At 42.3% G+C, this 27,302-nt stretch overlaps 1 protein-coding gene across 1 annotated transcript; it reads right to left on the bottom strand.

The window, feature by feature from the left end:
* On the bottom strand, window positions 1-25,651 carry KLF9 (Kruppel like factor 9). Its single transcript, XM_016135518.2, has 2 exons — window positions 24,241-25,651; window positions 1-3,434 (listed from the first exon to the last, which is right to left on the bottom strand). Exons 1-2 carry the CDS (start codon window positions 24,743-24,745, stop codon window positions 3,205-3,207), a joined length of 735 nt encoding a protein of 244 aa, XP_015991004.1. The 5' UTR covers window positions 24,746-25,651; the 3' UTR covers window positions 1-3,204.
* Between the last annotated feature and the right edge of the window lie 1,651 nt (window positions 25,652-27,302).

The following is a 27,302-nucleotide window of genomic DNA, read 5'->3' as shown; positions in this document are numbered from 1 at the left end:
TTAAATCTTTATCATTTATTATTTTTATTTGGACAACATATATACATATGTACAAAATACCTACTGTCAGAATCCTCTATTATAATTTCATTTGATTTACAAAAACGGGACAGCAAAATAACTTAGGTCACTAATACTGTACAAAAATAAAACTGATTAAACAGTTGTAAAGATCAGTATCTTACAGTGTTACAGATCATTAATCTGTTGTGAAAGAACATTGCAATCTATCCAGAGTGATGAGTACTGTGCTAAATCTATCCGCAAACTTACGGCTAATCAGTTTCTGTGATTATAACTACCGAATATAATTCTCAAAAGAAGCATGATGTAGAGATAGGCCTTAAAGCCAGGGCATCATTCCACAGCGGTGAAGGGCTTTCTTCTTCCTTATCCAAGGAGAGGAGTTATCTTAACTCTAAAACTATTAAATTTTCCAGAATATGACAACTACTTACAACATTAGATGAAACAACTTTTCTTTCTGCTTAAACACCTGCAATAGTCTTTCAAAAAATTCAGTTTGGTTAAAAAAGTAAACAAAAATTACTATCCTGCATTTGGATTTTTATCTTAAATCCATGGTCTTTTTAATATAAAAAGTAATTGTTTCATAGTTTTAGTGTTCAATGAACTCTAGTAGTCCTATTTGAACCACATCTCAATATAGTAAATCTAATTAGAATGCTGGTTCCTATTTTGTGACGTTTGAAAACAGAATTTATCACAAAGAATAAAAAGCCTTGAGTTTATACGTTACATTACTATAACATATAAGAGAATATCAAATGTGTGTTCGTCAACAACTTGAAAAGGCAAGTAGCAACTTTTTTTGGGAAGTCAATTGTGCATTTTTTTTTTTTTTTTGAAAACAAGTTGCTGCATTTACATCCATCTAAGTGCTCGACAAAAGCCACATACAGGTTTATTCCTGAAACTACAAAGATTGTCTTTCACTGACTTTGCTTGGTTTTCCTTCCTTTCTTTCTGTGAGGGAAAGATGAGTTTTTACAAGTTAGGGGGTTGCTAGGCAACCCCAAACTCCTCACTCACTAAAAGGCAGCGTGCAGAGGATCACAAGCAGAACCATTCCATGAGTTCAGTAAGAAATAGGCAGCCTAACCTATTTCATATGGAAGAACAGATGTCCTTTAAACTTATTTTGGACACAGAAATTAAAATTTGGTTTAAAATAAGTGTTTCAAAAATCTGAAACAGAGGTAGAAAGTGTTCTTTATTTTTCCTGACATGTTTTCCCGTGAGAAAACACTTTCCTTTTTATCCCATGGACTGCTCCCAGTGCCTAATGTTAAAAGCAGTTCTCTTTATAGAACTACTAATATAACTACGTTGGTTAAACAAACAAACAAAAAAACCCCAAGAAAACGAAAAAAAACAAAAACAAAAAACACTGTGCTAGTGATGGCTATTGTATTGGAAGGAGGAGTCAGCTGCGATCCATGCCCGCTTCAAGAGCCCACACTGGTTCTAAACTGGAAATGTGTATGGTAAAATAATGAATTTACTGATAGGGAGGCGCCCTAGGTTTACATAACACATCTTATAGCACATGTGTAAACTAGAGTGCACCAGAGCTCCCTGTTTTAAATATCAGATAAAATGGCCAGAAAGCGTTATTTCTGAAGAAAAAAATGTAAACATTTCCCCTATGATCACTGCTGACTCCCCTATTTGAGGTTTCTTCTTAACTATGAAAACTCAGTTTGTTTTCTGACCATGTAAAGGCCAAAATTAAGTTTTCAGGTAAATGGCATATCATGGATGTAGTGGTTTAGGCCATTGTAGACACCTGGATACAAGATATATAGTAGTGAGGCTTCTGATGTACAAGATACAGTGATGTGTTTTCATTCGTGTGTATTCCATGTGCCCTCATTCTCCAAAACGAACGATTTTGCAGTCTCCTCTGAAATCATCATGGTATTTTCCCTTGGCATTCACTATTTATAGGGGTATATTTTTCTTTTCACATTTCGGCTCCCCTTTCCTTTTACATAACTCTTGCACCTGTTCGTGGGAGTTTTGCAGGAACATGGAAAGTAGACCAACAAATCTTTCCCCCCTCCCAAAATAGGCATTTCCAGAGCTAGTTACTGTTAGGCACCCCTTCAAATAAAACTCAACAGAGTCAAAGCTCTCTCCCTTCGCGGCATTATAGTACAGTAAGGAGATGTTAACTAAAAGGATCAGAAAATTTGGAAAAGTTAATAGTTAAAATTCTGTTCGTTTTTTTTTTTTTAAATAAAAACTACCCTCCTTCTCCTTCAGCATCTGTTGTATATATTCTGCCCTCACATCTCTGCCATGATTTCTTACGGAAACATGTATACTGTAAAATAAGTAGATTATAACGTGATTCCAAACAGAATGTCTGCTCCTATCCTTAAAGCATGTATTTAACTTATTCATCCTCTGCATTAGAAAATAAAAGTGCAGCTTATGTTCAAAAAGTACAATTCATACAAAGCAAGGTTTAAAAGTTCTGTACTTAGTGTAACCTTTCAAAGGTTCGTCTTGATTAGTATAAATTCAGACTGCTTACCCATTGACTATAAGTAACTTTTTTGTTTTCAAGTCTTTAGATGACAGATCATGCTGGAGTAGATGTGCTCTTGCTTGCATAAAGACAGCTGTGCTATGGCGGTTTTTTATCTCAAAAGTTAACGTGATTCAAGAGAGTGGTTTTGCTAAAGAAACAGAAGCACACTCATCATTACGTTAAAAGGTACAAAAACAATTCTGAGAGACAGCAAGCAGAAAGGGCCCAGAATCACTGCATGATGCCACAGGTCAACTCACCCCGTCAGACATATGTACACCAGTGTTGAATCTTTAAAATTCTACCCCAGTCTTGGTTGAGCCCCTTACCCCACCCAGTACCCCCCCCCCAAAAAAAAAATAATAAAGGAGAAAAAAAAAAGCATTTGCCTTCCCTCCAAAAGTCAGAGACGGTTCAGAGATGCCTCCGCAAGGGGATCAAGTGTGGACTTTGATCTCAGGCTACAATGTGCTTTTTAAAAACAATGCAGGGAGAGGAAAATTGGAATATTGACCAAAGAACAGTGACTTCCTGTGCTGGCAGCATGCCTCTTCTGGGGCTTAGTTTCCACATGTCTGTCTGTTTGCTGGGAGTAGTTTTGTCCTTCCGGGGTCTGTCCCTCCCTGGCTTCCATGGGTAGCACCTCACAAAGGGTTGGCCAGAGCCTTTTTTGATCGCTTGATCATGCTGGGGTGGAACTCGGTGTGACGCCGGGCGTGCTTCGTGAGGTGGTCGCTCCTCATGAAGCGCTTCTCACAGAGCGGGCAGCGGAACTGCTTTTCCCCCGTGTGGGTCCGGTAGTGGCGGGTCAGCTCATCTGAGCGGGAGAACTTTTTAAGGCAGTCTGGCCATGTGCAGGGAAAGGGCCGTTCACCTAAGAGAAAGGAATCAAGACACAATACAGTTTTAAAAACATGTACCACGAACTCTAAAGGCTGGTCATGGTTGACAACCCCTACAACTCAAAGGATAAATCCTCTGTATGTGAGTGTTATGGGCTAAATTGTGTGCTCCCGTCCATTCGTATGCTGACGTCCCCACCCCCAGCACCTCAGAATGTGACCGCATTTGGAGATGAGGTCTTTAAAAAGGTAGTTAAGGTTAAATGAAGTTATGAGGCTGGGCCCTAATGCAATGACTGGTGGCCTTATAAGAAGAGGAGATTAGGACACAGACACAGATATAAAAGGCCACGTGAAGACGCTGGGAGAAAATGGTCATCTACAAGCCAAGGAGAGAGATCTCAGAAGAAACCATCTCTGCTAACAGTTTAATTTTGGATAACATTGTGAGAAATAAACTTCTGTTGTTTAAGCTGCCTGGTCCATGGTACTTCATTATGGCAGCCTTAGTAAACTATTACCATGAGGAAACTGCTGAGAATCATCTTCTCTAAGCAAATGAGCTTGCTATTTTGTACCCAATGAATCCCCAAGAGCCTTGGAAATTATTTTTTTGTTTGTTCTATTTTATGCGGTTGATGGTTTCATGAGTCAAGTTGTCAAAAAACAGCCAGCTCTTTGCTAAATCGCATGGCATTGAAGGGAAGGAAGAGTTGCCACCTGGAGCAGGCATTGCCCCTCAAGTTCCTGAGGGCTGTCCTTCCTGGCCCCTGTCTGAACAAGTCTGGTGACTGGGAGCCCCGTGCCCAACTCATTCCTGAGCATCTCTGTCACATACACTCTTATTGATGTGAAATCTGTCTCCTTGCAAAGGCCATATTTTAAGTCATATTGTCTTCACACTAAAAATAAGTTTGTTCCTTCTGCCACATAATAATCCTTTAAATATCTGAAGACAGCTGTCATGTCTTTCTCTCATCTTTCCTTGTCTAGACTAAACAATCTGAGTTTCTTCTTTATTTCTCATAAAAGAAGAACTAACATTATTCTAAAATAACATAAGTACAGGCACAGAGCTAAGGGCTTCGCATGCATTTTCTCACTGAGTTCTCACAGGACACCCCACAGAGGTATAGCCCATTTTACAGATGAGAAAACAGAGGCTTAACACTTGGCAGTGTTTCCGCATCCCTCCCCATTCCAGTTGTGTTCCTCAGATTCAGTTACTGTCTGTGTCCCGTTTAAAATACAGCTAAGCTCTGGCTTCCGGGCGTGATCAGGCCAGCATCAGGGACCTCCTGACCCCCAGAATGGCGGGTGGGGAGAGGGACTGTGTCCATGTTCTGGAGGACACACACAGCAATAAGGCAAAAGGAGCTGTTTAAAATGAGAGTCTTGCTGGCTCCTCCTTTGGGTGACTGCCATCCCCCAGTTCTGAGTGCCTGCCTGCTCCTCACACCTTCCCAAGCACAGCCCAAAGCAGCTGCTTCATAGACTCAGGGCACACAGACTCCTGGTTTCCACAGAATTCTCCAGATACTCCTTTGGTAGGTGTGAGGAGTGAATATTTTCTCACTCCTGTCCCCACCTTCCTGGAACCCAAAGAGAGACTCAAAAGACTGGGAGCCCTCCAGCGTGGTGACTCTGATTCACCCAAAAGTTATTCTTTGCCCACCTTCTCCTAAACTGTGCCAGAGACGCAGAAATAATGACGACGACAACAAAAACAAAACCTCTGTCACCTTCATGACAACTTTTACACAACTAAGGTTTTATTTGCTGTTCTCTAAGCAGAGCAACGGTCAGCACAACCTGTAAAAACTACTTGTTCTTGTAGAAAACCCAATGGTGGGCAAACAAATCTGTCTATAGTAGTCCCCCCGCCCCCCCGCTGTGAGAATATGTTCCAAGTCCCCCAGTCGATGCCTAAAACCTCAGATAGTAACCAACGCTGTATACGATATGTGTGTTCCTATACACGCATACACTTTACGGCTTCTCTTCAGCATATCTGAATTGCCAGCATCACTACTCTTGCACTACTTGTGCATTCGCAATCTCAATCAGTACCATTATCAAGTAGAATAAGGGTTACCTGACCATAATCACTGTTATACCAGGACAGCCTATGTGATAGATAACTGAGATGGCCACTGAGTGACTAACGGGCGGGGAGCGTACCCAGTGTGGAGATGCTGGACGAAGGGATGATTCACATCCCGGGAAGCGTGATGCACACAGCAGAGTGGTCAACACACCACTCAGAATGTTTCGCAATTTAAAACTTATGAATTGCTTATTTCTGGAATTTTCCGTTTAATATTTTCGGAATGCGGTTGGCTGTGGGTAACTGAAACTGCAGAAAGCAAAACCACAAATTAGGGGGGGCTACTATAGGTGGAGTCCCTATATGGGGGTCTAGGTATAAATCCTCACTGAGCTCTGCGCTGAAAAGCCATGGTAGCAAAAGGCAACCACACCAACAAATGCAGAACCCTCCCCAAGAGGGATGAGCACTAGGGTTAACAATGCATGAAGATGCTCAAAGGCTTGGACAGAGCCAAAAAGAAAAGACGGGAAGGGACGGGAAGGGACGGGAAGGGACAGGAAGGGAGGGGAGGGGAGGGAAGAGGAGGGGAGGGGAAGGAAGCAAGCTTCAAACTGAAACCTCTGAAAAACTCAATGACAAAGAGTTGAAAACTATACTTTGCAACTTCTGTTGGTATAAATAGCATTTTTACCCAGTACAGCATAACTCTGAGGAAAAGCTAAAATGCGGGTTGTTATAACCCCACAAGGTTGAGCTTTCTGGGACAGGGACAATGTCATGTCTGACTTTAGTGCTACTTGTGCTGCCAAGGCATTTAGCAAATGCCTAAATTCTGTGTGTGTGTGTGTGTGTGTGTGTGCGTGCGTGTGTGTGCATGTGCACGCACGCACGCTGCATCTCTTCATCCTCCAGGCAGCGCACATGACCAAGGCCGCTCAGAAGTTCCCGCATCACTGAACAAGACTTCCAGCCTATGAGATGACACTGAGCTCTTCCCTAAACCCAATGACATCCCCGTGGGAAAAATGTTCTTTTAAACATATCATGTTAAAAATTATAATGAAGGGTCAGAATTCATAGACATAAGTTGTAATAAACCAAACCAAAACAAATCAAAAAATCCCTTTCTGCTCTCTCCTTCTTGGAGCCTTCTCACCGCCGCTTTATGGTTTAGCGGTGAGGAAAGAGATAAAAAGGAAAAGCTCAGTGTTTCTCAATGCTTGTTAGGGCAAAAACTCATCAGAGATGTTTTTCATGGAGGAGTGGTAATGCGGTTTCGCTTACTCACTGGCACATGTTCCTTTCAAGTGAGTCATGAGAGGAGATTAATTTATTTGAATGGATCTGTCTGTACTATGGGGAAAAAATGGATCAGAGGACCACTCTGCTGTGTGCTAGGATCAGAATTAGGAAGATGGTTTTATGGAAGTGATAGTCAGTGGAAAATTGTCATGAAGCCTGAATCAGGCGTATGTACAGGGGAACTATTAAGTATTGATGCCCACAATTTGTATACACTTTCAAGTGTAATCAGGGTCCACTCCTACTGAACTCACCTTTCAGTCTATCTTTGGCTATGCTCTCAGAAGCCTCCATAGCTGTCATCACATCATTGTTCTCATCGCTTCTAACCCAGATGCTGTCGTTGACCTAGCGTCCTTATCCCTGAGTGTTTCAGAGAGAAGTGAGGGCCACCCATGCAGAGCAAACCGGGGCCAGCAGCAGCCTTTGTTCAACTCATATAACTTGTATAATTCAAGTTTATAGTTTCCAAGAATTTTTAAAAAGACCTACTTGGAAGTGAGTTGCTAGTATAAAAGCTCCAGGATCGTTTTGGTTCTCTTGGATACTTTGAAAAAGTATTAGGAACTTTTGATCAACAATCTTAATCAGTGGTTGGCAAATTATGGCCCAAAGGCCAAATGTGATCTGCTGTCTGTTTTTGTACAGTCCACGGGCTAAGAATGGTATAAACGCCATTCTTATATTTACTTTTGACCAAACGGTTGAAAAAAAAAATCAAAAGAATAATATTTTGTGACCAGAGAAAGGTATATGAAGTTCAAATGTTCACGTCCATATACAAAGCTGTATTTCAACACAGCCATGCTCATTCATTTCTGTATTACCTATGGTTGCTTTCCACTCCCACAGCAGTGCCGTGTCATCGAGACAGACCGTACAGCCCACAAAGCCTAGAATATTTACTGCCTGGACCTTTATTGGAAGTTGGCTGACCCCTAATCTTAATCTGAAGATTTGAACATCTGTCTAGTGTAAATCCAAATGTCTTCAGGAGCCAGACATGTAATAAAAATGGGTCAGATGTCAGGTGTATTAGATCATGGGTTGTAGTGGAATCCATGGCCAACTAGAGTGTGCTTTTCCCTCTGAAAGGCATTCAGATTCAACACTTTATAAAGCACGTGCCAGCCACGCAGTGTGTGTGCAGGGGACCCTGGATAACTTGGAGGCCTTTAAAATCTTCCACCTCTTTAACCCAGAGGAGAGTTTACATACAACCTTCCATAGGATACATTTTAGCAAGCTAGTCAATGATAGACATATAACAGAGGGACCTGAGAGGATGTGCAAAGAGCAAGAGACGCGTTAGAGGGACTATGACTTGCCCTGCATCCTGCACCCTGCAGCGGGGGGCAGAGTAAGTCAGCCCCTTTCTGTTCAGTGCTAAGACCCCCAAAAAGAATGATTAACCTTCTCCATACTCAAATCATATGGCAAACCAACTATTGATTAAAGAATATTTAAATTTGTCTTTAGTGTTAACGAGGGAGTTACCATCCTCCTGCAGTGGGGGGGCGGGTAGGGTGGGGGGAAGGACAGACGTGTACTAGCGCGTTATTTCTGGCCTTCACAGGAAAACACACCCAGAGGCAGTGACACAATAAATGCAGCTTTACTGAAGCAGAGCTGTTAACAGCACAAGTTTCTCTGTGTTTTCATTATTTATATAACACTCCCCTCCCCTTTTAGCAACAAGCTAAGCACCTCTCGCTGACAGACTCAGCTCAGAGTATAAAATAAACTTGATCAAAACCGCTACTGAATACTGCACCAAAAGTGTAAAAGACTTGCTCTGCAGAGACAGGTCACGCCTTCAGTCTCCTGGGCCTCCAGTGGCTTCGAGAGAAGTGAAGTGGGGCCCGTTGGCTATGTGCTTGCCTATTTAGCACAAATGACGGCTCATTGCTTTTAAGAAGGAGCCTCCACTCCACCTAGTGATTAGTATGAGTCTGCCAACCAAAACTTATTCTTCTTAGTAAAGTCTTGGAATGAACAATGTTGAGGGAGAAAAGAGGACAAGAGCGCAAGTTGCTAATTAGATACACCCAACCCTGTCCACGCTCCCCTGCATGCAGACAGGCTGTCATTAAGGTCCTGGCCTGGGACCAGGAGGCCTATGCTCTCAATACTGCCCCTTTCGCACCTGGTCCTTCTCACCTTCCCTCCTACAATTCAATGGAAAGGCCTAAAATGGGCTAAACTTAATTGAGGCAAGAAGGTAAAAATACCAACTCTGAAGCTTCCATTGCTTCTAGCAAAAGTAACCCAATCTAGTAAAATAAACCTAAGGAAACGACCTCTTTTTCAGACTAGAACTCAAAAAATGCCAATTAAGAATCATAGCTTCTTATGGATATACAAAATTAAGACTGCTTCTTGAGGAAAAAATAGTGTTTTTGATTGCAAAAAAAAAAAAAAGCAAATAGGATTCCAGAGATAAAAAGGATAATTTGATATTAGAAAATCATATTGATATTATCCCCCATTTTAAGACTAATACACCTACACTCACCCACACACACATCTTGCCTTGACAAATGCAAAATAATATTTTATAAAATTCAACATCCATCTCTAGTAAAAACTTTTAGAAAAATAGAAAAATAGTTCTTTAATAGGATAAAAATATATATAGATCTGAAATCTTTCCCCAGTAAAATCAATAGTAAAATAAAGGTAGCATTCCCACTGAAGTCAAGCTCAAGGCATGAATGGACACTAGCCCCCATCATTATTCCTACTTAATGTTGTATAGGAAATGTTAGTGAGTGCAGAGATAACAAAAAAGTAAATCATGGGAAGATGGGAAGGAGGAGGTAAAATAGGAATTACTTACAGTCGATATAACTTTCTATTTGAAAAATCTAAGACAAATAACTGAAAAACTAATATAAATTAAAAATGCATCCATAGGTATAAGTACACAAAAGAGCAATGGTTTCCTTATATGCTCACCACAGCTAGTCAAGGTAAGCCTAACAACAGTTCAGAGCCTGCATGAAGAATGTCATAAAACCCTATCATAAAAGAAAATGAATAAATGGAACATTTCCCACGTTCTTGGATGGTAAGACTCAATGGTGTGAATATGACAATTCTGTACAAATTCATCTATGAAATTAACATACCCATAGAAATTCTTTTTTTTCTTGAATTTGACAAAATTATTCTAAAGTTCATTTGGAAGAATAAGTATGTTCAACTTGCCAAGAAACTTTTGCATTAGAACAATAATAAATGAGCACTTGCAATACCAGTTATTAAAATGTATGATTAAAGCTGCAATAATTAAGATAGTGGGATACCAGCACAGGAAAAGACAAATCAGAGGAATAGAATCAAGTCTGAAAATAAACTCAAGACGCTGTAGGAATGGGATATTGCAATCAGTGAATAAAAGGATGTTTAATTCAATAAATGGCATAGGCATCTGGTAAAAAAAAAAAAAAAATTAAACCTGGATTCCTACCTTATACCTTTCACTTAAATAAATTCCCAATGGTCTATATATATAAAGGTTAAAAATAAAATGATAAAGGTAAAAGAAAATATAGGTGAGTATTTTTAGAATCCTGGAATGGGAAGGGACTTTCTAAACATGAAACCAAAGGCAGGATCCTATTTGAAGGATAGTTTTGATATACATAAAAATGTTAAACTTCTCCATGGCATAAAAGATATATATGTCTATATAAAAATTTAAGAACCAAAAGAGTGAACTAATAAAGGAAATTGAGGCATATGACAAAAGGTTAATCTGTAGTATAAAAAGGACACTTACAAATAGAAACAAATAGTCCAATTTAACGAAATGGGGCAAAAAAGCAAATAAGTAAGTTATAAAATAAGAAATACTAATAGCTAATAAATAAATATATGAAAATATATTTAATCTCACAAGTAATCAAAATATGTCAGTTAAAACACCATTGAAATGTGTATCAGGCTGACGAAAATGTTAAAAGTATGTTCTATATCTATCATTGGTAGAGGCATGTGGAAACAGGCCCTCTACTGCATGGATAGGACCTATAATTGATCCAGGGCCATCTGACAATATATTTGTCTAGGAATTATTTTTGATAATAATGAGATAGAAATTTAAACTGTACAAGGATGCCAGCATTGTTTATAAAAGATACAATTTGATAACAATTTAAATGAGTAAAAATAAAGAACTGATTTAATAGATATAGTGTATCCACACAGTGGAATAATATGTAACTGTTAAAAAGGTACTAGAAATTGTTATATAATGAAATGGAAAGATGTTTAGTATGCCCCAAGTGAAAAGATCAGTGTGTATGTGTGAATATGTATGGAGAGGAAAAAATCCTGGAAGAATGTAAACAAAATATCAATAGTCGTCATTTACATACAAATAAAGGGATAAAGAGTAACTTGCACTTCTGTCTGTAATTTCCTCTTATACATTCTAATTTTTTAAAATAGTAAGTACAGATTTCTTCTATAATGAGAAAAAGTCTGAAAAAAAGTCTTAAAGGAAACAATGATGTGTCTGAATTTAAATTTTTCCATGATTGTGTTATATAATCAAGAATATATTTGACGTTGGGAATGGAGAGGGGAGGATTTACTGTCTATTGAGAAATTACTGGAACACTCTAGTGTACAAGACTAAAGAAAAGAGAAAATCATTCTGTTTCCTTCTCAAGCAAATTGTTAGAAAGTGAGAAACTTTCGGAACAAACTACATCTGTTTTCTCACTCCTCCTCCACCTCCTCCCCTCCTACTTTTTCTATATGTGAAAGGAAAATGGCGCCTACAAAAACAGACAGGGATCCCTTCGGATGCAGGGTTATACAGAGTAATGGCGGTGCCGCCCCCTCAAGAAGTGTCCTCATTGGGAAGCGGGGGACTGAATATGCAGCTATGCAAAGCTCGGAGTTCATACAGCGTGCAAGGGCAAGGCTGGTGGGGCACATATCCACACAGACTTGCCCCCGACACAGGCCTTTGGCGCCCTGTTGTCCATGATCTTCTGTCCTCATTACCCATGGGAAAGCAATGCTGACTTGCAGGTACAAAACGTGAGCCTTTGCTTTATTGTTTTTCATTTCCATTACCCTCACTTGCAGAAGCATCCATGCACTTGATAGAGGAGGTACAGACCATTCTATATTTCCCTGCATAAATCATTTCCATTAATATTAAATTTAAAAATCAAGAAATCAAAAGCTTCATGTTTGCCCCAAATATTGGTACCTATCCATATAGATGTCCTGAAAGAAAAAAAAAAAAAAAAGAAGAAGAAGACCACTTGATAGGCTTGATAGGCTTTGGAAAAATAATCCTGCTGGTTACCATGCCATCATATCACCATTTGCTCCTGGCCCCTCTCTGAATCCCTCTTGTGATTTCGTTTCCTTTTGTATTTTATTTGTTGATTCAACAGAGTCACTATAGAGTTTGGATGTGCAGTTTTACTTCCTGGCCCCTGTGTTCATCTATGGGAGGCAGCTTGCCCCATGCTTTAGGCTCTGAACTAGGAAGTGGGCGTGTCTGTAACATCTGTCATGTAGCACTTCCTCACTGGAGCACACTGGTGTCTAGGAGGCAAGTCTGTCCCAATGTTGCTTGCATGTCCCCAACTTCCAACTGATTTGTGAGACAGCTCATGAGCTGGGACCTCAGAAAAAGATGGCAGGCGATATAGACTCTTGACTCTTTAGATCCTCAACCCAGCAAGAGTTACTTCTTGATTTTTCCGTTATATGGCCCCCTTCTCAGCAACTCTGGAACCAGCAGAAAAGTGAAGTAACCTCCCAAGAACCACACAGCTGGGTCCAGGCCCAGATTAGCTGATTCCTACATCCACATTCTTCCTGTCATCTCAGACTACACCGTTTCTCTTCAGTTATTTGTAGTAAAGAGAAATAATAAATAAACCTACTAAGCACTAATCATTGACACAATATGTTCGATGGCAAAACTATCCTGAGAATATAGATTCTTTGAATCTCTGCATTTTGGGTGATTTGTATGACCATTGAATTCAAATCTGTCCTGTTTCAGATAAAGCAAACTCAGAGGCCAGATGCCTTGCCCAAGGACACCCTTAGATTAGAACCAGTTTTCAAATTCCTTCTTCAGTTTTGAACACAAAACAAGACTAGATGTTAAAAAAGAGATAGGCCCTAATCGATGTAGAGAGAGCCTTTTACAGCATGTTTTTCTAATTCTCTTGCTTTCCAGATGCATTGCCTTGGGGAGGGCAGATATAGTTTAAAACAAATAAGTTGGCTGTTGAGCTTTAAATTTCAAAATAGAGTTTTAAAAATATAAAGCAGACTCAGAAGTTCTTACACTTAAATTCTCTTAATTTGCCAGAGCACCCTATGGAAACCTGAGCTATAGAGAGAGAGAGGAGGGCCTGCGGGTACAGGACAGGTGAAAAGGTCTCTAAGAAGTGCCTGGTGTTATATACTCTCCTTTTAGAAACGGGCTTGGGCAGTCCCAGAGGAGTGGCCACTGTCACCTGGCCCACAGCATACCGAAAGCTTGTAGGAGCCCCCTTTAGGGGAGCCCCCACGCACGCCAGGGCAACCGAGGAGTTTGGTAGCCCCACTGAGAGAAGGGTCTCAGTGCCGGCCTCGAAGCTTCACGCCCTTCCAAATGCAGGTTCAGGAAAGGGACCGTGTGTTCCTAAGACCAAGACCACACACATGGGAGAATGCCACAGGAGCACTGAGTCACAGAGTGCAAGGATCTCATATGTGAAGCCCCTGTGCCCTCTTTAGTGGAGAAGGCTAGCACATGAGGATTGTGACCCAGGTTGGATCATGATGACCCAGGGGAGTACACCCAGTCAAGGGATGGCATGCAACATGGACAGTCCTCCCTTAATGCTGAAATCAGAGGCGAGTCTCTTGCCCCAACAATGATAGATCAATTCAAGGAGAAAGACAGGAAAAGGGGGAGGGAGAGAAAACTCTGATTTTGCAAACTTTTGCCAAAAAGGAGAATACAATTTAACACAGAATTGACTGAGAGACCCTGAATTGCTAAGCTAAAGTTTTTCCATTAACAGCAGAAATGGGTGGGGGTAAAGGGGCTCAAGACTCAGTTCTGGTTATGGACACTCTTTGTGTACCTAGGATTGTGTCTAGGAAGTTCTTACCCAGTACATATAATTGCTTTAGAAGGGCCACTTAGACTATTGACATTGTTGGTGAACACAAGGGCATGCTCTTCATTTGTGCATTTAGGTAAAATTATTTGTAGCATCCACAGCTTCCAGCCTGGGAACATCCAGAAAGCGGAAGCCTTTGGTGCAGAAAAGATGATGGACAAAAGAGGAAAATGCCAGAGAGGAGCTTGGTGTCTGGTTGGTAAATGCCTATTCTACCGGCCAGCCAGGCTGTGGCACTCGTAATGACTCAGAGTCACCAGTGACGCTACTCCAGCACATGCCTGACCGTCCTTTTCACGCATGCCACAGGGGCCACCGTCAAATACTTTTTCAAGATTTTTAACAGTGAGTCACTAATTTCACATTGCCTGGTGTTTGTCACCAAAGACCACAGGGAACGACAGGTCTGAGCTCTCCGACCTTCACAAAATAGCCCCCTACCTAATGCCAACAGGCAGGCCACCAGGGCAGTGTTTCGAAATTGAGAGCAAGCAGGGCATTGAGGAGAAATGAGTCAGGGTATAGGGGCACACAGCCACGTTTCCTTCATGCTGGGAAGCCCACCTCAGTGGGATAATGCTCACCAGACAAGCATTTTGTGGCCAGCCATGGATATAATTGGCAACATGAAAGAAGGAAAGCCAGCTGTCTGGTTGTCATGCTGCTTGTTTTTGTTAAAACGGCAACGGTACAAAACTACTGTAGAATTATGGCAGCAAAGAGATTTAAGTTATTTTGATGTGTTTTCGTATGTTATTTTTAAGATCTAATTTTTGCCCCTAAGATTCATTATGGTGTTTTTGTTGGGCATACGTACACCAAATAGACTTCTGAATCCCAATGGGCATTGCCAAACAAACGGCTTATCTTTGTAAAGATGAGGTCTTTATCTGTTAGCACGCAGGGTGACAACTGTTCGTGTACACATAATTCATTTTTCTCGGCATTAAAATGGACAGACTGGAATTAAGATGAAGTGAGTAACACTACTAATCACACTGCTGCTTAATACTTGTTCCACGTGAGGCCGTGGATACTGGCTTCTAGAACATCAACCGAGGAAGGCATAAGCCTGAGCACAAGAAATACACGTTGAAATGATTTCTTTTACAAAGACCATTTAGTACATGCACTGCTGATCTATCTTTAGGTTGAACTTCAGAGATGATTCGGAGCCCATTCTCTTCAAAAGGGAGAAAAATATGAAAAAGAAAATGTTGTCATACGAATCTGTCTCTCATTTTGTCAAACTCTGCTCTTTGGAACATCCTTCTTGTTGTTCTAAACAGGCAAATAGCATGAATAGTTGTTGGTTTTGTTTGTCTGGAATCCATTGTTTCTTCTGGGTAATAAATAACACAGCTCGAATTTCCTTTGGGAAAACACCCTTCACCACTCTGAGTCTACATAATTCCAGAGGGTGACCCTACACACCCACACTCAGGGGCTGGATGAGACCCAGCCATGCCACAGTGACTGAGTTCAGGGACAGACGCAGAATTCTAACTCCGGTATAAAGTCTGAAGCCTGAGACTTTTTCTGGAATTATTAGGAAAGAGAAACTGTCTTTCCACAGGGTTTGCTGAGTTGGCAGGATGGGAATTTGGAGTTGCTATCAGCCATCTTACCACTACCCAGAGAATGAAGCCAAAGCAGAGGACAGTAAATTTAAGCCAGCGAGAGAGGCAGACACTGAGTACCTGTACCTAGGGATACCTGTAACTAGAGCTACCTCAGATGTGTGGGTAATTTGAACCAATAAAGTTCTATTTTTTATTAAGTCAGTCCAAATTTAGATTCTGTTGGTTGCAACCAAGAGTTCTGAATAATATAACTATGGACCCAGAACTGGGGTCTTTTTCAACTGGAAGGAAGCAGGTTCTGGATAATTAATTGTTGGAGAAGACAGGATAGGTTTAACCGAAGTCCAAGTCCTCTACAGATATTCTTAATCAATGTGTATACAAACCAACCACAAGGCAGAGTTGAAACACAAGAGTTGAAAGCCAAAGACCAGTGGCTTTCGGGCTAAATCCAAGAGAGCCATGCAAAACAGAGTCTCTTCCCACTGGCAGCGACCCGAGGAGTCCAGGTCAACAATTCCAAGCTCCTAGAAACATGCTAGGAAAATTCCAGAGTAACCTTGGAATAAGTTAACTCGCTCAAAGTCTAATTCCTCCTGTAAAATGAAAATAAGAGTAACTTCCTATGCCATAGGACTTCTCTGAGTTTAAATGTGACAGCGTATGTAAACCATTCAGCTTGGAACATGACAATGTAATAAACGCTGGATGTTATCATTATTACTGTTACTACTACTAATACTCATAATTTACTATTATTATTATTGTTATTACTATTCATAACACTCACAGTGCCTATCAACATCTAGCACAGTTCTTAGCATGAAATAATAAATAAATATCACTTAAATGAATGAGCTGCTGCTGGATTAATCTGGAATTCTAAACAAAATTTCTTGGAACCTCAAGGGTTTTCTGGGCAACACATGTAAATCATTTACTTTTAATTGTAATATCCAGGGGACACTGTCCTAAATGCTTTAAATAACTCATCTGAATTAAGTCTCACAACAAATCCATAAGTTCATAATTGCTGAACTCCATTTTACGGATGGGAAAACTGAGGTTCAGAGCATCCTTACAGTTAAGAGAGTGGCAGAGGCAGGATTCAAACACAAGGTCTGAGGGAACCGAAAGCCTGCGCTCTAATCACTCTGTCTACGGCAGGCGAAGGTCTCTGGAGGACTCACATTCAAGTTCTTTCCACGGGGCAGGTCTCATCAAAGCTGATTTCCTGGGAGGGACAGATGGTAAACGTTTTTTCCTCTCTCTGTTTTTGAACAAAGATGATATATAAGATTTCTTCCATGTCTGAAATGTCCATAATTCTCAGGCAGGATTGTTATACTTTTTGTCTGCCCACTTTGGTTCAAGTTAGATCCTACAGGAGGTACTCACTTCTAAAACAATGTAGATTTGCCTTGGAAAAATGTTCATAGTTTGTTTAATTCAATTACTACTGCCTGCACTTCAAATCCTTGTCATTAATTTTGTATGGCTTAAGCTCCTGTTTCTTTATTTTAATCTATTTAAATAATGTCCTCGCTTTTTAAAAAGGCTCAATCATAGACAAATTTCATTCTCCCGTTCAACTTTGTGATCATTCTTACTTTCATTAAAAAAAAAAAAAAAAAATTCAAAAGCCCAGTAGCCCTGGGCTTAGATGCTGAGCTAACTGGTTCTTGTAGCTCTAGAACCTTTTAGATTTTGGATCTAGATGATCAGTTCTTATCTGAGGGCTTCAAAGGCTAACATACCTCATGATAAACTGAGATTAAAAGGGAAGGCTGCGGGTACACCATCATAAACATGGGCTTTAAGCACAAATGGAAATAAATGCCTTGGAATATCCCATGAATAAAAAACAGATGCAGTGCACTCCCTTGATAGGGAAGGACTTCTCTATGAATAATAATGTTAGTCCTATTATTTGCTGAGGGGACTGCTTGAGGCTGGGATAAGACAAATGTTTACTCTTGGCCTTAATGCACCAAAAAGGTATTAAAGTTTCAGGAGGGCTCCAGGAAGGGAGGAGTAGGAAATCTCACAGGCACTGGGCCTTGGGCTATTTCAAAGAGTATATAATACATAATGAAAGAGCAGAGGTCCAGGGCTGACTCCATGTCTGCCCTTTCACTCCGCTATTTTGGTTAATTCAAAGCAGATCTTTAAACTAAGGTTTTTAAAAAAAATGTTAACCACCGATTGAATCCTATGGAGACCATGGGGGAAAAAATTCAAATGGAAGAATTTCAAAGAATTCACAATGAAGGAAGATCTCCACGTGAGCTACACTTGGGCCTCTGGCACTTGATCTTCTTAACAGCCCTTCAGAGTAACTGGGGCCCTCACTGTGCTGCTGAGCAAACCGAGGCTCTGGGAGATCCCACTCTCTGCCCAGTCACATGCTTGTCAAGGCAGAGATCCAGCATTTAAACCCTGGTGGTATACTTCCAAACCATCCAAGAGTCTCTGAATGCTTAAATGGAACAATCCCTGTCTGAGAGGGTGGGCATACACTTTTTTAGAGACAAAATGATGGATGTGATGACCTCTCAAGGTCACTTCCAACCTCCAAATTCTATTCTTTCAATACTGACAATGGCTGCCACCAAGTGCTCTGAGCTAGGCTTAGGCCTGTGACTAAATCACCAACAAAAAGTGGGGCGAGATGAGAGGCAGGATTGCTCAGAGACCACTGCAGAAGATCCCATTTCTTTCCCTTTTTAACCGTCTGTGGGTTTTTTTTTTCTTCTTCCTTTGCCCCTCCTTTTTGCGTGTGTTGCATAGAAACAGAAAGTGCCTTTGTACCAATTACTAGGCACTAATTTACACTCTTCAGTGGGCGATGGGCCTGCTGGAGAAACATTAGGAAAAGGTGGGAGGGTCGGATGTGGGGGAGGATTTGAGCAGCAGAGGCCTGGAATGCTGCAAGCTTTTTCTCCAAGCTTGAGAACAAGCAAGGGAGGTGGGGGGGTGGGGGGAGAGGAAAAAACCTGGAAAATTTGGAAGTCAAGACTAATGAAAATGACAATGCTGTGTTTTTTTTTTTTTAATCAAGAATGCTAATGAACAAAAGGCATTCAGAAAAACAAGCGATGGGCTAGAAAGCTTAATGTAACCAGGATACTCAACTTGTTTTAGAGCCTCCTGAACGAGTAAACACTAGGAAATCATCCACCCACTTTTCTTCTCAATGAACTTATATTAAGGAAAATCATTGTCAGCCACTTTCCCAATATGTCATATGACTTTTCTCCTTGGGAAGTTCAATCTGAGAATTTCACACAGATGTTGCAGAATGACAGGTTCTTGGGATAAGTGTCAACCATTGAAACAGGAATTTAAATCTGACCATTATGTTCAGAGTCCAAGGATTCATTTCCCTCAGGTAACGTCTTTGTGTCTGAAGGTAATAAGGTGTTACCATCAAAACAAACAAAAAATTGATTCTAGTACCTCCCTCCCCAACCCAGGCCCCACTTGTATCTCTCTCCTCCCCATTCACAGAAGATTTGAGAGGAAAATCAAGGGAAACAACATTTTTACTCAGTAATTCTACCCCATCTGTATCTTCTGTTGTGAAACAATAATCCTGCTAGCAGCAGCAGCTTTTCTAAGGCAGCCCCTCTTTGTCTCTGCTAGGGAAGGTAGATGGAAGATGATGACTGAGGGGGAGTGAGGAAGAACAGCTCCTGGTCCATCCCATCTGTATGACTAGCACTAAAGAGCTTCTGGGTCCCCCAACAGACCTTGATCCCCAGAGTGAGATTCTAACAGTAGGCTAGGGCTGGAGCAGATGTCTGGGCCATCTTTCCTTGGAAACAAGGAATTTGAGCCTCTTATCTGAAATGCAAGAGCAAACATGACAGGACATCCATACAATCCTTAGAAACCTCTTATCTTCTAGAGCTAGAGGCCTCATGCAGCCCTTTGCTCTAGAATGTCTAGAATGTGTCTAGACAGTCTTATTGGGTTGGGGGCGGGGGAGGGATGGTTAGGTAGGTGATATTGCCCCTAAAGGAGCAAAAATTAGATCTTTGGCAGGTGAAAATGTCTTAGCTATTAAAATAGCCTTCTAAAGGGGCACAGTACATTAATGGCTCCACAATATATTCGTGATATGAAAATGTCATGGGGGAGGCAATTATGGAAAAACATGTCTAAAGTCTCCTTAGGGAGGGAAAAATAGGAAGAAAAAGGTAAAAAACGAAACCAAAAAAGAAAAAAAAAAACCCGATCTGTGTAAGCCCCACTCAGGCCTAGTTAGAAATCTACCTTGGATGAAGCATGTCAGGTTATGAAATACCATTCCACTTCACTTTGGGGAGTACCCTCTGGAAAGAGCAATAGGGCAGAGAGAATGTCTCAGTGAAGACCAAGACACTGGGCCTCCCTTCTACTCACAAAGAGAAGAGAAAGTGTTAAGATTGGGCTGGGAGGGGCTAATTAATAGGCTGCCCTGAGACCTCTTCTGAGCTAAGGCTCCTAGCCTGAGGCCTGGGGCCAAAGCTAGACCTGGCCCTGTCCCCGAATCCCTGCCTCCTGGGTAGCAGAAGTGAGTCATCTAATGGCACTAGATCCTCCTGAACTAAACAGTTGACTCTAAAGCTTCTTGCAGTAATTAAGGGAGAAGAATAGAAGAAGCACATAGCAAGCCTGGCATCTGTATAAGCAAAAATTTAAAACTTTAGTCTCAGGGAAGGGATATCCCTCCTGAATTAGAGTTGGCCAGTGATAGACATTCCTAGAGTGGCCAGAAAATCTATTCCCCACAGGAGGATAACTTCCATGAAGGCGGCTATCCAGATCTCTTGGGCAAGATAGTCTAAGTATCGCAGGGAAATGTTCAAACAGGTTAAGGAGAAACAGAAGCAGCCAATTGTGGGGTGTTTGCAGCTCTTGTCTTCCCTTATTGTACATAAACTTCTTTTTTCTTTATTTTTTAAAATTGTTTAATTTTTTTTTTTCCTCTATAGAACTGGGATGTGATGATTGGGATTTAGGGCTTTCTAATTTCCAGAATCCTGTAACCAGTGTCATCAAGCTTAACCCACTGTCACCATTTGAGGACAGCTGACTTAAGTCCCTCTAAAAAAGAGAGTAAAGTTATACCTGGCCTGGAAATAAGGCCTAAGGTTTCTATCATTGCGACATCGACCTAGCCTCGAGCAATTCTGATGACTTTTGATCTGGAATTTGGATGTAGCTGTTTCTTTCTCCAAAAGATATTCCCCACCCCTTCTCCAAGATACATATACTGTGTACAAGATAACCACAAAGTCAGGAAACTTGGGATACATTTTTTCTTTTTAAGTGTTTGTGGAGGTGTTGAAGGGAAGTGGGTTTGAGAGGGGGTCTGGGGAGTGGGTGGGTTTGAGTGGGTGTTTGTGGAGGCTGGTTTGCGGTGTCTGCTGGGAAGTGGAGGAGTGTGTGGGTGTGGATGTGGGGGCCGTGAGGGGACTGCGGAATATATGTGTGTGTGCGTGTGTGCATGTGCACGCAGAGGGAGTGATGTGGGTGTGGGTCTGTTGTGGTGTGCCAGGATAATGTTGGGCTGCATTTTCAGATAATATGCTCGATAGGTTTTCAGGCAAAGTACTTTCATGCATCTAATGGTTAACATGAAACATTATAATAAATACACTCTAAAATATCCAAGAGGCCCAGAAACAGAAAAGAGTGTATTTGTTGCACTTTTTTTTCAGATTAACTATGGATCCATTGCTTAAACTTTACAGGTACATTGCCTGAGAAGATACCTCTTCTAGAATCTGAAGAAAAACAAATTGAGCATAGTATTGGAAAATGTAAACTAACATACTACTTAAAAATAACTTTATTTCATGTTTCCTAATTTTGAAGATCCCTTATAACACAAACTCTAAGATCCAGCATTTCTTGAGGGCCTACTGTGTGTGGAATCCTATTAGGTGTTTTATAGATATTATCTTTGCATAAAAGAACCTTGAGTTCAGTGATAGTATCCTATTTTGTGGATTAAGAAAGTAAGGCTCAAACAAATCAGAGGTCACAAACTTAAATACCAACAGACAATGTAAATGATTAAAATAAGGAGCACTGCCCCATATAAAGAAAGATGAGTTCAAGCCAATTGTTGCTAGGCAGGACTTCAGGCCCAGTATTGCCAGATAGTTCGATTTTTCCAGAGAAGCCATAAATCTGAATTTATGCCGAAATCCTCCCATTTCTAGATATTGGTAACTAATTAAACATTTTTAAACCTTGTATTGGCCAAGCTAAACAAATTCAGAAGCAGGCTCTTGGTTGCAAACTCTGAATTCAAGTAACTTGCTTAAGGTCCTCACAACTGGGAAACAGTAGGACAAATCATAACCGAGCTCAGCCCACCTCAAAAATATCTTTTCTCTTAGGACACTATAGAAATAGCTGTACTGAATTAAATGCAATTTTGTTTAAATGACTCAACTTCTAAAGCCACTGGTTCTATAGAAAAGGCAGCTGAAGGAGAGTACAGAGGAGGTGAGCAAGCAGTCTGAAGAATTCTTGTTGGGTCACCTAGAGCAGGGGGGTGTGGCTTGAATTTCAGCTCTTATAATTATCACAGAATGCAGACATTCCAACTGCTATTTCTTGTTCACCTTCTCGATTTAATACCAGTAAAGAGAAAATCAGGAAGCTCTTTACCCTATCCCAAAGACAATCTAACTCAGAGCTGTATCAGAAACTTCCAAATGCCCAAGACCTCCTATAAGTCTCTTATTTAGAGTATCCTTCACACATATGTTCTTTAGCAGGAGTACCTTTCCGACAATATTTACAGAGGTCAAGGTTTTTGTTCAACCATATCCTAGTATTACAGTGCCCCCAAACATAAATAGACACCTGCAATCACCATATCACTAGTTTCAAAAAACTGCATAGCATTTAAAACAGGATTAAGATTTCTCTTCATTTTCCACTCTTGACTATGTAAAGGTTTCTCCTGAAACAGCTGAGCTGACTTGCCTTATGGAGAATTAAAGAGCACCATGCATGCACGCACATATAAGCAGCCATTTCTATAAATGTCTGAGAAAATCACTCAGTGGATGGGTTCAAAACGCTGGGAATCGTTTTTCTGACTTGGACAGACTCGGGTAGCTCACAGAGCAGTTCAGCAGCCCTCCCCAGCTGCACGACAGGGCAGCTCCCTGAAGGAGAAAGTGCCTTTGCTCAAGGTGGCAGTGGGTGTCGATGTGAACAACCGAACTCTGGGAACATGGCTGACACAGCCAGGCCCGCCCAACAGCTGTTGGTGAGTAACACCCCTGGGTTAATACACCCCTACTCTACCCGTAGGGAGCCACATGAAAGGTCACATCCCCCAACCCAGGCACAAGTCTTTAAACAACCTTACAGATACAGAGTTTAAAATGTGCTGTTTTATGGCAACCTAGATGACAATCCCAAACAACCTGATTTTGCATTAACCACGGAGAAAATTCAGTTTTACTCCTGTTCCAGCAGCCACCTCCTCAAGAAGCACTTTCCAAAGGAAATAAAATAAGAGATGAGGCTACATGGCCTTTCTTTTAAAAAGTGAAAAAAGACAAAACCAACCAATTATCATTTAAAACCACAGGCCTAGGGCCTCTTTGAAGTGCCAAAAATTACACCACAAACAGCAATACTTTCCAAAGTAACTCCAACAACAATTTTTTTTAAAGATGGTGTCATAGGACAGAAGGAAAAGGAGTTTCATGAGAGGACCAAGCCCTGTGCTTCCTTGTTAAGAGCAGCCGCTGCGAAGGAACCTTACTAAAGATGGTGAGGCAGCCCAGCCAAGTGTCAAGGCTTTCCAACTTCTGACTATGTTAAACAGAACCAACAGAATTGGCTGACCAAGGACCCTATAAGTCTCCACAGCCCAGTTTATCCTGCAGTTGTCATTCTAGCCACATTCATCCGGCCAGCCCTGCCTTTTGCTTTCCCTGGGAGAGACAGTTCTTCCTGGCCTCCAGAACGTTTCAACAGCCATTACCCAGCCTTGACCTCCAGCAAGGACCACACCTCCTTCTATCCAACTGCTCTATTCAGGCCGGAGGGTGAACCTAAGTCACACTGGGGAAAAAAATAGCTCCGAGGTCTGTCATTAAAGAGTCTAACTAGTTATAAAGTTAACCCACCAACCATCACTTGATAAAACTCCTCTACTCCTGAAGCAGTGTTATTTTAAACCTCTCTGGGGACGCTTGGCCAAATTTAAAACCACCTTGGCAAGCCCTGAAAAGTAGCAAGCATATAGCCAAATGAGTCCTTAGTCATCCTTAAAAGGTTCCATGTAAATCGTGCCGCTTCTCCCCAGGTTTTGCTACTTCTCTGCAATTCCACAAGAGAATCAAATAAAAGATACGCCATTTGACTCTTCCCACCCCGCAGCGTCTGCCCAGGTGGGGTGGCCCCACCGTCGCTGGGTGCTGGAGCCCTGGGGGGCGGGGCAGCGGAGGGGTGGCACCACTCCGCGAGAAGCCACGTACAGTGGCTGGCACTCACTCTGTCCGCCAGTTTAATGCTCTCCGTAGCTTCCAGAGGCTGGGGGCAATTAAGGAGAGTGAGTTTTCCGTCTCTACACGGTTCAATTATTTAAAGAGTTAAAACAGCATCTTATCCAAAACGTTTGCACCCTTTAGGCCGGGTGTGGTGTCCTTAAACGCCCAGGAACGCTGCCTGGCCAAAGGTTAACTAACCGCGGAGGTCGGTGGGAGAGGGAGATGCCGCTAACCTGTATGCACTCTGTAATGGGCTTTGAGATGGGAGGATTTTCCATAGACTTTCCCACAGCCACTGTAGGGGCACTTGTGCCTCTTTTCGGAGGCGTGTTTCCCCTTCGCAGCCACTCCAGGGTGGAGGAGGGAGAGCGGGCTGGGCGCGCTGCCAGGATCCTGTCTCTCCTCCGGGCTGTGGGAAGGACTCGACCCAGATTCGGTGGTCACGTCGCTGTCGGATCCCATATCCTCATCCGGACTCTCCAGACTGTCGCTGCACACCGAGGGGGTCTGGATGGGTCGGTACTTGTTCAGGTCCAACAAGCTCTTGGCGATGGTGACCAGCGTGCAGTAATCCTTCCAGGTGTCCCCCGGGTCACCATGCTCCTTGGTCACCTCTCGCTCAGGTAGTCGCAGCCGCTCGGCGTCCGGAGCGCCCCCATGCTCCGGCACCGCAGCGCGGTTCGAAATGGAAACCAGACACTGGGCAGCCACGAAGTCCATGTAGGCGGCCGCGGACATGGTGCGGGCGACGGCAGCCCCGGCGGCGCGGCCAAACTTGGCGGTGGCTGCGGAGGTTCGGTTTGCCCTGCCCCGGCCTGGGACGACGAGCTCGGCGCGGCGCGGCGGCCAAGGGGGCGGGGGCGCGGGGCGCTTCCGACTCTCAGGAGCGCCAAGGCGACCTCAGCCCCTCATCTTTACGTAACCGGTAGCGCCTCCGCACGCAGCAGCCACGGCCCCGGGCTCCGCTGCGCTGTCGCCTCTCGCCGCCGCTGGTGCCCCGCGCCCGGCGCGATCCCCGCGACGGGCGCGCCCGCCGCTCGGAGTCGGCTTCCTTGGAAAGATGCCACACGTGGCGGTCGCAAGTTTATTCGACTGAATACGCCCCCGAGGCGCTGGGAGAGGAAACTGCAAGAGAGGTACACGCCCTCGGCCGCCTCTCCGTCGAGCCAAAGACCCAGTACATTCACCCGACCACCCCCACGCGGGTGGTGAGGGCTGGACCAAGCGCCACGTCTAAGAGACACTTTTCCCCCAGTCCCCTGACGGCTTCTGAGCCCCTGCTCTTGCCGGTCCGCACCGTTCCGGCATTCTCTTGCTCAGTAACAATTTCGCAGAATCCCATCACGTCACAATCCAAACCCCCTCCAATTGGCCAGTGGGGAGGGTGATTCAACTCTGTTTACTTTCTCCCCCTGCCAGTCAGAACGGCCTTTTGGTGGAGAGGTGCGTCTAGAACTGGGGCGTGCGGCCAATCCGACTGTTCCGTTTCGATGCCTCGTGCTATCCCTACAGCCACGAACGCTGACATTTAAAAGGGTAACAGCCCAGAGGCTGGAAAATAGCAGCCACTCATCTCCTGGACTGCCTTTCGGTCTGGTAGACGGTCCAGGCCTCCAGACTCTGTTCCAGCTTGCGGAGGTGTGGGACACACCTCCCCTAGTCGGTTGCGCTGTTGCTTATTACAAAAGAGAACTTCGGATCCGGTTTTCCAGCTCTCAAACAGTTAAGTGACTTCTTGCAAACGCTACAGTCCCAGCAACCAGCCTTCCAATCAAAAGTAAGTTGGTTGATGTCACTGACATTGGCTCAACCAATCAGAAGGGCGTTCCGAAAGCAAGCGCTCAACACTTGTAAATGAGAAAAGCTGTAGTTAAAACTGGACGCATCCTTGTATTTTGCGTTGCTGGTGGTAAAATTGAGAAATGTATGAGAAGGCAGGGGTGATGAATGCAATTTGAGTCTATAATTACAAATTTAAAAATACTAAATATGTCAGGCCAGGTGGTCAAAGAATAAACACAAACAAGAAAGCATCAATTCGTTTTTTTCAGTGTTGGGGTGCAGCATACTTTAGGAAAGATTTTTAATAGTCCTTCCATCCAATACATGAACTATAACTAATTCATCTGAAAAATGCAAAGCTGATGAAGTTCTGTTTTAAAGCGGTCTTTCTGTTGTCTGACTATTACATTAAAACACCCTGTTATTGCTTTTGTGATAACCTCCTACCTAATTCCGTAGTGCAATTTATTCTGGGTTTTTTTTGTTGTTGTTTGTTTGTTTGCTTTAAAGCTATTGTAACCCACCTTCAAATAAATGTTATACAAAATTCCTCTTTTCTATAACATTTAAAAAAACACCATTCTCAGCTCATTTTCTTTCTATAGGTCCTTGCATGGTTATTAGGACGTATTTCCTTCCCTCACCTTACAAATGTGGAGACTAGGGACACAGAGAAATGACTTGTCTACCATATCAAGTAGATAGTGACAAAACTCAGCTGAAACCATAGATCTCCTGATTCCTAGCTCTTTGAGCTGTACAATAACTGAGGTCTTTGGTTTCATGAAATATTAACTAAGTTAAACAGATTCTCAACTGTAACCAGCCAAAGATCCTTAGCCATTGAATTTGTGGCATTACTTGATCAACAATTAGTATGGGTCTTAAGTCTGATTAACTCATTTTGCTTCTCCCTCTTAATGAAGAATGAGGTTGTTTTCCATCTTGATAGCTGAGAAAAGAATCCAGGGCTAATGTCTCTAGCAGATTGCCTACTGTCAGCACAATTGATTAAAAATACATTTACTTTCCAAACTGGGTGTGAGAGATAACTACTTCTATGTGACACAGATCCAAGGAGGGCCAACCATGACCTCGACTGGCTGTTAGCCTTTGTTAAGGTTTGGAAAAGTTACACCAGGTTCTTGGTCTCAAAAGGAAGGATCCCAAAATAACCCTCCCAGGCTGAAGGCTAGTGTAGTTTATTTTGACTTTGCTTTTTAAGTGGTGCAGGAAGATATTGCAGTATGTGCCCACATGGGAAAGGAAAGTGTAGAAAGGGGGTGCTGGTCAATCAAGAATATGATCATCGCCATCATAGTAAAATAGGTACATACATCATAGTATGTAAAAGTGAAGCCATCTTAGTTTTCTTGTATTCCAATCCCCTTAATTTCAGAAAAGAATTCATTAAAGCCCAGGAGAGTTTGCCTACTTCATGATTTTTCTGGGACAAACTCTGTCCCCAAGGATACCTGATCACTTAGAAACTGCACCTTTGCTTGCCTTTTTA

This window comes from Rousettus aegyptiacus, unplaced genomic scaffold (assembly GCF_014176215.1).
Source record: "Rousettus aegyptiacus isolate mRouAeg1 unplaced genomic scaffold, mRouAeg1.p scaffold_m13_p_3, whole genome shotgun sequence".
Classification (NCBI taxonomy): domain Eukaryota; kingdom Metazoa; phylum Chordata; class Mammalia; order Chiroptera; family Pteropodidae; genus Rousettus; species Rousettus aegyptiacus.
Note: the sequence above shows the minus strand (reverse complement) of the source record. Positions and strands in the feature narration are given on the sequence as shown.